At 35.9% G+C, this 11,837-nt stretch overlaps 1 protein-coding gene across 1 annotated transcript; it reads right to left on the minus strand.

Annotated features, from left to right (window-relative positions):
• Positions 1-8,293: 8,293 nt before the first annotated feature.
• On the minus strand, positions 8,294-10,187 carry LOC137747235 (3,5-dihydroxybiphenyl synthase). The gene is made up of 2 exons (XM_068487308.1): positions 9,970-10,187; positions 8,294-9,569 (listed from the first exon to the last, which is right to left on the minus strand). The coding sequence occupies exons 1-2, from the start codon at positions 10,136-10,138 to the stop codon at positions 8,566-8,568; spliced, it is 1,173 nt and encodes a 390-aa protein (XP_068343409.1). The 5' UTR covers positions 10,139-10,187; the 3' UTR covers positions 8,294-8,565.
• Between the last annotated feature and the right edge of the window lie 1,650 nt (positions 10,188-11,837).

Genomic DNA, 11,837 nt, shown 5'->3' on the forward strand with positions numbered 1-11,837 from the left:
AGGTTCGATTCTTATCAAAGACGAATTTGAACCACATTATTACTAGCCTATTGTGAGACTTAGCTTACCGCCTTCCCCTTAATATAGATAATATCTTTTGGTAAAAAAAAGAAAATTTTTTTTGTAGCCCTAGCATTTTTATCTTGAAAAAGGAACGCGGTCCTCTTTCAATTTGTAATGAAGCACATCTCTATTTGTTCTTATTTTTTCCTTTAAGCAAACTTATTCAGGACAATAACTAATTGTGAGATGTTTTAGTATTAAATACTTACAAGTATTGTAACTAATTTCACACTTTCTCTCGTCTATTTCACTCCCAACGTTTCAACTGCCTAATTTCGTACAAAAAAAAAAAAAAAATTAAACTCAATATAGTGAAATAATTTCCTCCAACCACCCTTAAAGTGTATATATATCGTTGCATAAAAAAAATTGTATACTTTCTTCTATCCACCCCTTTAAGTAGACATGTCATTGCATCCAAAAAAATAATATAGTAAAATACTTGGCATTGTAATTAAATTTAAGATAAACGAGTACCTTCTTGATTTGTTTGTATTTATCTTATAAATAAATATGACAAGGTGACAAATACAAAATATAAAAACATGACAATACAATTACAATGTAATAAGGAAGTAGGAGGGCATCTTACTTATTCCATGTTAATGTAATATTTTAAGTTTAAACATACGATCTTGGAGAAGTTGAAGTTTTGGACTAAAACAGCAACCAATTGTCGATCCACATGAACACATTTTTCGCCTGGGGTACACATAAAAAATGAATAGTCGTACTCCTAACCCTTCATAGGGTAAGCTGCATTGGTGAAGTGAAGGTTGTTGAAAAATGAGTTAAGAATTGTTAAACTAGGTTAATATTTTAATTATATTGTCAAAAGTGAATTTGAACCACATTATTGTTAGTCATTGTGCAGTTTAGCTCACTTCTTAACCTCTTAATGTAGATAATATTGTTTATTAAAAAAAAAACATAAATAATTTTAATCGGATAATAAATAATATTGACAAGTAAAAAATTGCATGTTAAACACATTAAGTATGGCTATGTGATGTCACTATTTCACTTGGTGTTATTATTTTGTTTAGTTCATAACATGTGGATTCGTGTTATTATTTTACTCAAATCATAAAACGTAATTTTTTTTTTCTTTAAGTTTAAAAATTAAGTATATTAATCATGAATATCGTTCATTCTTATTATGACACATAAAATAATACGCCGTCTGATTTGATATTCCAATAACTATAAAAATGTATCCACCAACTAAATATTAATCGCACCACGACACCACAAATTGCACTCCCGGCCTTACAATGTGATTCCATATTCCGCCATCATATGTATAATATTACTTTTGACTCATTCAGCTACCGTTTGTACCACTACATGCATGCATATAAGACAACATCTCTTTTTATATCAGTATAGAATAGCGTCGTTCTGATAACGTAATGCATCTTACTATTGTTTTTTTATTTTTTTATTTTTTTTAGTACATTGATATTTTTACACTAAGGGGATGAGGAGTTCAGCTAAGCCATACAATGGGCAACCTAATTTGATATTGAATTCGTCATTCATGAGATTCAAACCTAAGACCTCTTAGTTCCAAGTGAAGAGAAATACCATTAAACTATAGTACTGAGTGACATCTTACTATTGTTTGTTAATTTTCTAATTTATATAAATATATAAGTGCTTGGCATTTTTGGAAGTTACCTTATTTTGAAATATATGACCACAATGAATATTAAAACCAATTGTAGTAGGTACACTCCATATTGAAAACGGTAGGTTCAAGGTGCTGGCACTAAATTTCTCTTATCATATTGTTATGGTCTTCAGTTTGAAATGTCTGATTTTGATTTTCTTTCTCAAAGGCCTTTGTCGGTGGCTTACTCTTTTTTTTTTTTTATTTCTTCATTTCAGTCAAGCGTCGATGCAATTTTTGGTTCTGATGCAAAAGTAGTGGCTGTACTAAAACTTCCAGCACGTTTTGAAATAATTAAACAAAGACTTTCATGTACATTTGACAAAAAAACACTCATATGTAATGTACACCAATTCTTCAAATTGTTAGCCAGATGAATGTACTGTGGACAACAACGGGCAAATATGGCTATCTCTCTTCTAGTCTGCTTAGTCAAAAACATCATATTCTTTTCTTGTATGATACAAATTTAGTATTTGGTCAAACAAAACAAACAATTTGCTTCGCAAGTCATGACCACCAACCCAAATCTCATTGAAAGGCAGAGTCATGGATAAAGAAATAAATAGAAGAGAACATATACGCAAAAGTTTAAGAAGAATTTTTTTTTAAAATATTCCTTGTTAAATAGAGGTCCGGTCTTAGGATTTTTTTTGACCTCGAGCAACACAAGAAAAAATTTACCTATGTTGTGAAACTAATTAAAAAAGTGGGTGAGAGAGGGAATGATAGAAAGAGAGAATGTCTTATGTGTATGAGAATCGTATTCATCTCTTTCTTTTATACTTTTATTTATATTAATCATGATGATTTTTCTTGCTTTGCAAATAATATAAACCTATGAGAATTTGATGTAAAAATCCTATTGAGATTCTACTTTACGTTTACACAATCACATTCCTAATTAATAATTATTGTCACAACCCGTTCCAAATTTTACGTTTTTATTTTATTTTAAAAGCATGAATTTACAAAAATGCCTTAGAGGTAAGGACTTTGACTTCCGTTGACCATTGGCTTGAGAGATGTGGGACTTATTCTTTTAGCATATCCTCGTAGTACTTGTTGGTACTAACGTATAGGCGAAAGTCGTTTGCGAGTCCGGATTATAACGGTATAGTTATAGACGTTCGAAAATGGTTATTCAAGGTTTAGTTTTAATTAAATTAAATCCCCCACTTTGTGGGGTGAAGCCAAATCAGAAATGAGGAAAGAAGAGAAAAAAAAAAAAAAAAAAAAAAAAAAAGGGAAGTAGCCTTCCCGTCAACCCACACCCACCGCGAGCTCCCATTTTCCAAGGCCGATTCCGGCCAACTCCGGTGGAGTTTTTCGACGCCACTACCACCATCTTGAAGTTCTCATTCCCCTCTACAAAACTCACCCAAGAACCACCTTGATTAACCATGGTATATGGCGGTTGGAGGCCACGAAAGTCGACGAAAATCAACAGTGCTCCGACCACTCTTTTCAATTTTCCGGCAAATCGGCAAAGCGATGGCCAATGCCACTACTTGAGCTTTGTAGCCCATCATCCCAGGAGCAAAACCCAACCAACCTTGACCCCGTTGGGCCACTGTAGAAGACGAATCGACATCGGGAAGCTTTAGGCACCCGTCGGCTTTGTGGGCAAAATTGACCATCTTCCGTCCACTTTTGGACTTCGTGGCAGTATGAAAGTTGCTTCACTCACTGAGATCTTCATTTCTATGAAGTTTGAGAATTTTTGAAAATAGTTAGATTTTCCGGCGAGTCAGGACGGCCGATTGCAACCCACGGTGGCGCGTGGCCAGTGGGCCACCAATGTTATTTTTAGGCTATGTCGAATGTCTTGAATTCAGTTTTGATATTTGAATGACGTAGGTTGATCGTTGGAACCTAAATTCGTTACGATACGTTACTTGATAAAAATGTGAATCGACAATCCGACAGTTGGATCGTCACCAAACTTGGATACATTATTATACATAATATTTAAAGATCATAGGAATTTATGGATCAGGAATCCGATATACAAATCTTCCCGAATTGGATTTGTAAGTTAGTAAAATAAATGTTCATGGCCACTTGGTTTTGGGCAATTGGCGGGGATCTGACCGTTGGATTGTAATGAAATTTTAATATGTTATTCTAAAAGCATATTGTGGATCTTTGGGAGTTGTGGATTGGAAATCTGATATGCAGATCTTTCGGGTCGAGTTATACATGGTGTAGACCCTATCGTCGATCTTTGATTGACAGTTGACTTGTGGTCAATGGGTCTCGAACTATTTTAGAATGTCCTTGAGGATATGTTTTATGTGAATTACATATTATATTGATAAGAGTTCTGAGATGTGATTCGATAATTGGTCGCAGGCGCCAATCATTCGGGACGCCTCGATGCGTGCGCTAGAGAATCATAGTGTGGACTTCAGGTGAGTGGATCTTTTCCTTTTATCGTACATATTATTGATAGTTCCATCGACACTTTTAAATTGATTAAGGTATATTACCTTCATATAATTATTGTGAATGCTTGAAGTACTAATATGAACTACAAATGGCTTGATCCCTGTTTAGGGTATGTAGGCAGTCTAACAAGACGTTAGATACGGTCATAATATATTTGAGACAAAAGCCTTATTTGGAAAATTGAGTAATGCGAAGGAAATTGGTAAAGGCAAGTTTTAGTTTTGTGAATTAGTTAGTTAAATTAGTGTTAATTGGGTTTGTCACGGATAATTATCCCTGAAAATAAGTAGTTCGGGAGTAGGGCGTTATTGATTGTACATTTTACACCGTATTGTATATAATTTAAAATGCTACGACATGGTTGAGTATTAGATTGCATCATGGTATATCTATATGTATATTACTTGCACATAATTATTGTGAATGCTTTGAAGTGTAAAGGTGAACGCAAGACACCCAGGTAAGTTCAGGTGAGTTTATGGTATTAGTTGAATCGATGGAGTTATAGCATGACTACATTGATGTGTTAAGCAACTTCGATACTGTCGTACTGGTTGCCTATGAGTTGTACATGTTATATTGAGATGAATTGAGAGCTCATAAACCTGCACCCCGGTGTTAGTGTTCCCGCTGGTGGCCAGGGTGCAGTCCTTCACGTGATGTTCACTTCCTGCACCTTACGCTCACCTTAGACTCAAGGTAGGTGCACATGCTTGTCGTACAGACCACTATAGGTGGTTCTGACTCGTAGGTGACCCGTAATTATTCGCTCAGTCTTCATGTGATCGTAGTACTTGAACGTACTTATTTACACCTGGTCCTATCGTACAGACCAGTAGAGGTGGTTCCGACTCATGTGCAGGGATGTTTGATGAGCTATAGATTAAGTCGTATAGGTCACTATAGGTGACTCCCGACTTGTATGCTAGCATTGATTGATGAGATATGGATACCTGCACCCCGGTGTTAGTGCTCCTGCCCGTGGCCAGGGCACAGTCCTTCATGTGATGTTCACTTCCCACACCTTACGCTCACCTTGGACTCAAGGTAGGTGCACATGCATGTCGTACAGACCACTATAGGTGGTTCCGACTCGTAGGTGACCCGCGATTATTCGCCCAGTCTTCACATGATCGTAACACTTGAGCGTATTTATTTACACCCCGTCCTGTCGTACAGACCACTAGAGGTGGTTCCGACTCGTTTGCAAGGATGATTGATGAGATATGGATAAGTCGTACAGGTCTCTAGAGGTGACTCCTAACTTATATGCTAGCATTGATTGATGAGATACGAGTATAGTCGAACGGGTCACGTTAGGTGATTCCGGCTGATGTATCATTTTATATCGATTAAGTTCATTTGGCCTACTTGTTAATGCATTGTAGAGTCTATAGACATGGCATACCCGTGGTTTTGATTATTTGAGCATGGGTGGATATATAGATATATATATATATATATATATATATATATGTAGTACTGTCCTATAGAAAACGATAAGGGATTTACAGTGAGGGGTTATTACTGTTAGAAAGGTAATAGTTTTGGGAAGCTTGGTTTTACTGCTTGCTCACACTTTCTGTTTTGTACCCCTCCAGGTTATAACTGCTAAGTTCGTATTGATAAGGATCTATGGCTAATCTTAGTATTGGTGGCTACTTTTAAGGGTATGATTCTTACCCACATTACTACACTTTACTTATGCTCTGACCTCGCATGTGAAATGGGTTCACTCCCACTCATAGCGCACTCTGATATTTAAACACTTTTAGGTTCAAATTTATTCACATTTTATAGACTATCACACTTTATGGCTTCGTCACCTTCCAGGTGTTGGCCAACACAGCTCGATTTGGGGTCCTAATGGACATTCCGGGTCGGGGTGTGTCAATTATGTTCATAACACTCCCCCTTAAGTGTTTACAACTTAAAAAGTAATTGGTGCAATAATTGCTAATATGGGTCTCATAGTAGGGTGTGCATATCAAAAGAAAAGTCTCACAAAAATCTTGCTAGTTAATGCGGGATGTCAACGTTTCACATCTTCAGGATGACCATTAATGCACACAAGGGTATGGATAGCCAAATGTAAGTGCCTCATCAAAACCTCATCAGGTTAACAAATTCCCAAAGGAAAAAAGTGCCCTTAATTGTAGGAAAAGATTACATTAAGATCATGAGAGTATACTTCAGGATACTCCCATTGAGTTTGACAAAACTCCCTAAGATAACTACCAATGATGCGAATTTGAAAGTTTACACAATCTAATTTCGTGAGCAAATTTCTAAAAAGTAGAATTTGGCAATGTCTTCGTGAATAGGTCGGCAAGATTGTCTTGGCATAAGATCTACTTAACTTCGTTATTTAGATGTTGTTGCTGATGAGTGAAGAAAAAACTTCAGAGCAATATGCTTGGTATTGTCGTCTTTGATGTATCCTTTATGTAATTAATTGATATATGCAGCGTTGTCTTCATAACTCGTTGCGGGATCATCAACAATGGAAGAAAAACCACATGAGGTTCTTATGTGGTTAGTCACACCCATCAACTAAAAGCATTCACGTGATGCTTCGTGTAGAGCATGAATCTCAATGTGATTTGAAGACGTAATAATTAACTCTTGTTTAGTTAATCTCCAAGATATTGTGGTATCTCCAATGGTAAAAACATAACCTGCTTGAGAATGTGTTTTATATGAGTTAGATAAATAACCAATGTCAGCATAGCCAACAAGGATGACAAACATCATTTCAAGGATGAGGAAGGTTGGATGATCGGCGATGTGTGGGGATAGAATAAGCACATATCCATTGTACCCTTAAGGTAACGCATGATGTATTTAACACATGTCTAGTGTCTATGTATGGGTACATTGTTGTATCTTGTCAAAAGATTAACAACAAATGAGATGTTTGGTCTAATGCATTGAGTCAAGTACAATAAAGCATTGTTTGCACTTAGGTAAGGAAATTTAGCCCATAAGAGTACTTGAAGGCTTCACTTTAACTTCATTAATGCAGTGCAACACCTTTTGGTTGTAGCTCAATTAGTGGACCAATAAACCATTCGAATAATGCTTTATCTCCAAACCAAGAAAATATCGAGTTTACCTCAAATCTTTCATCTCAAATTCTGGCTTTAGGTGTGTGACAATTTTCTCAAACTCTTAAGGAGTCCTAATGAGATCCATATCATCGACATAGACTGCAACAACTGCAAATCCGAAATATGACTCCTTAATGAATATGCAAGAGCATAACTTGTTATTTACACATCCTGACTAATCAAATACTCACCAAGACGGTTATACCACATCCTTTTGGATTGATTTAATCCGAAATGTGAACGTCTAAATCTAATAGAGAGTGTGTTCTGTGGTCAGAAACTATTTAAGCCAGTCAATACAAAGTCCTAGATTGTAAATTAAGGGTATAGATGGAAAGATAAATATAGTTTTTTAAACATTAATTATTTAATTAGTGGAGTCCACATGTTAAAATTTGAATTGGGAATATAAGTAGAGAATGGTAAATGGGGAATGTAGCTAGCATTGATCTTATGAATTTTTGTTTTTTGTTACAATAAGATTAAGGACCTGCAAATGGAAGGACCAACTATTAGATCGTAAAAAGTGAGTGTGATACAAATATATTGAACTCCTAAATAATGACACTTCTACAGTGAGATGGAAAATTTAAGTGAGATATTTGTAACCTAGTGGGTTCTACATTTTGTAAAATAGCATGGCTCTTACAGTTATTGAACTCACATTAATAAACAATAGTGTTATAAGTATCAAATTTAAACTATCTGTTTTTTATAAACTAGTGTGAAAGACCTTAATAAGACAAACCCTCAGTTCAAACATTATTCTTACAATAATGTATGCATATTTCGCATGAAACTCGAAACAAATACAAAACCATCTCTTATTATTTACATGAAAGATAACTTATTTTGAGATTTAAAAAAAAAAAAAAAAAAAAACCCAAAGTCTATATGAGAAATGAGGTTCTCTGAAAAATAATCCATAAAGCAAAAAACCATCTCTTATTATGTGGGGTTAATATTACACTTTGGAAGGGACAAAACCCCCAAGCAAAGCAACAGACATACTCTTGACCAAAAAAAAAAAAAAAAAAAAGCAACAGACATACAACATAGGAAAAAAAGGAAATAACAAAGCCCTCCAACTTTTATTGTTATGCATATGAATTAATTTTTTATTTTCCAGATGCATATTAATTAATTAGTCCCAATATAGTCTAATCATCTGACAAGTAGGGGAGAAAACTCAGTCGGTGTATACACCGGTTGTGTCATACTCTCGCGCATACACAATTGGTGTATTCATGAACCGTTTCATGCACGTTTTTAGCATGTAATAGATTCACTACGCAGTATAGCTGTCTCAACAGTGAGTCCTGGTCCGATTCCAATCACGACACCCCATTCCAAACCTTCACCAGTTGTGGATTTGCCTTCCTCAATCGACTTCTTTCTCATATCATCCAAAATAAAGTGCACAGATGGAGCTCCCATGTTGCCATACTCACTCAACACATGCCTTGTTGCCCTAAGCTTCCCTTCCTTCAAACCCAATTGCTCCTCCACCTGGTCTACAATGGCGGGTCCACCAGGGTGCACACTGAAAAACAAGGAGTTCCAGTCCTTATTCTTTCCGTCAACTTTTTCAAAAGTTTTAGTCAGAATATCCACAACATTTCCACCAACAAATTTGGGGACTTCTCCTGATAAATAATAAGTAAACCCCATTTCACGAATGTTGGCCACCACACCATGCTCTGAGTTAGGTATGATTGTCTGCCTGCATGCCACGATTTCAAACAGTGGCCTTTCAATTTTAGGCTCTGGATTGGCCCCAACTATCACAGCAGATGCTCCGTCAGCAAAAAGAGCCTGGCCCACCAATATGTCCAAGTGGGTGTCAGTGAGTCCGTGGAAGAAAACGGTCGTGATCTCAGCGCATACCACAAGGACTCGTGCACCCTCGTTGTTCTCTGCGAAGTCCTTGGCTAGGCGGAGGACAGTTGCACCAGCATAGCAACCAGCTTCGTAGATCATGGTTCTAGTGACAGATGGGTTAAGGCCGAGGAGCTTGACCAATTGGAAGTCGGCACCTGGCATGTCAACACAGGAAGCTGTGCAAAAGATGAGGTGGGTGATCTTTGAGATGGGTTGGCCCCACTCTTTGATGGCTTTCAGTGCTGCTTGTTGCCCTAGCTTTGGGACCTCAGGGTTCAACATGTCTTGGCGCACATCGAGTGATGGGGCACCATAGGTATATATGCTTGGGTTAGCCTTTAGAATCTCCTCTGTTAGATGTAAGTAACGTTTTCTTGTTCTTGATTTCTCACCTGTTAATTAGTAAATAAGTTAGAATATATTTTATATCCTTATCCTTATGCATCAAATAATACAATGTCACTTGAAAAAAAAAACTACTTATACATGGCATCGTATTATTGGATCGGAACGTCACAATTTCTTGTACAAAATACATATATATATATATTTAGTTAAATATGTCTAGAATGACTATTTTCTTGTGATAATAACAATACATATTTTGAAATGAACACGTCGTGTGGCACTTTGGGTTTGGGATGTGATTCACTCTAACCTCATAGTATGATAGAGTTAGAGTACTTACAACTCAAGATCAAAGTCAATTCATTGAGAGGTAAAAGATCTTTCATATGATTTCATGCATGATATGTTTTATTAGTATGTATTACTTGTAAAAAATATACTTACAAATGCGATCAAATTTCTCTCTTAAATCTGTCCTGTGCTCATTTTTGGTGACTCGAAACAAGAAATCAGGATAGTCTTTTTGGTAGTAGACGTTTGGTGGATTTGCAGTGCCAATGGCTAGGATTTTGGCATGTTGAGGCTCTCCATGATTCTTAACCAAAGGCGCCATTGGGCTAGTTGAAGAGCAGATATAGAGTAGGGATTTGCTAAACTTGGAAGAGAGGGGGAGTCGAAAGGTTTCAATAAAATGAATGGCACTGCCCCTTTCCTTTTATAGCAATCAGAGATGCTACTAACTTGTGGAATCTTCAAAGTTTAGGATATTTTAATGCACATATATTTTCACACCAAAGGCTGCGGAACATACATGAGATTTTGAAAGGTTGAATATATCTCCGCCAATTTTGTGCTAGATAAATCTTAGAGTTTCTCAAAAAGTGAGATTCTTCATATACTATATGTTATTTTATGTTTTTTGCATAATGTTTTATAATGTGGCATGTGAATTAACATTAAATTTTAAGGTAATAGAGAGTTCATAAACAATCACATCTTGAAAGAGTTTCATTTTGAAAAAGTCTCCTTAGCATTTCGCTTTGCAATCTTTAAAGAGTACAGAGACCATTTTATTTTGATCACCTTTACATGATTTGGAAGATGACATGTAAATGCCACATCACTAAATTTAATGAGTTAACACTTTAGTTTATATTTTATTTTAATTAACATGATTTATTCTAAAAAATAATTTAGAGAGTCTTCTGCTTCTCATCCCCAACCCAACCGTTAGCCACCAACCCCGATCCCACGAACCCAAGTACCAGGAAATGACATTGTGCCAAATCGAGGGATTGTAAGAGAGAGGGAGAGAGTAGTCGCCGGCAAGTGGTGACACCAGAGACAGAGGGAATGAGGAGGCGGCTGATGGGTTGGCGTTGGCCAATGTGGTTGGGAGTACATCGTTGACCGCGGGAAGGTGGGTTGCTAGGGTTTTCTCCATGCTTTGTTTAGAAATTACGATTTAATTAAAGCATTAAAAAATTATATATATATATATATACACACACATGGACAAACGATATTATCTACACTAAGAACTAAGAGAGTAAGAGTGTGGGCTAAACCTCATAATGGGCTAGCGAAATGTGGTTCAAACTAAAATAACTTGCCATGCCACATAATTATGGTCTAAAAAGACGGTATTCCTAGCATTTTTCATCTTGAAAAGAATGTAGTCCTCCATCAACTCATAATGAAGCACATCTCTATCTTTGAGCAAACTTATTCACGACAATAAGTAATTGCCTATTGGTGATTGTACTAACTACTTATAAGTATTGTATCCTCTCGTCCTTTCTCTCCCCTATTTCACTCGCAACGTTTCAATTATCTAATTTCGTGCAAAAAAAAAAAAAAAAAAAGTTTCAACTAAATTATAGAGAAATTCTTTCCTCCACCCACCCTTAAAGTAAACATATCATTGCATTAAAAAAAATAAAGTAGTAAAATACTCTCTTCCATTCACCTCATAAGTAAAAACATCGTTGCATCCAAAAAAATAATATAGTGAAATACATATTGTTGTAATTGAATTTAAGATAAAAGAGTATCTTGTTGAATTGTATATGTTTATAAATAAATATGACAAATATAAAAATATGATAATACAACTACAATGTAATAAGGAACTAGGAAGACATCTTCTTACTTATTCCATGTTAATCTAATATTTTAATTTTAAACATACAATATTAGAGAAGGTGAGGATTTGGACTACAACAGCAACAAATTGTCGATCCACAATAACAATTTTTTTGTCTGGGATACATATAAAAAATGATTAGTGGTACTCCTAACCCTTCCCAGGG

This window comes from Pyrus communis, chromosome 1 (genome assembly GCF_963583255.1).
Source record: "Pyrus communis chromosome 1, drPyrComm1.1, whole genome shotgun sequence".
Taxonomy (NCBI): domain Eukaryota; kingdom Viridiplantae; phylum Streptophyta; class Magnoliopsida; order Rosales; family Rosaceae; genus Pyrus; species Pyrus communis.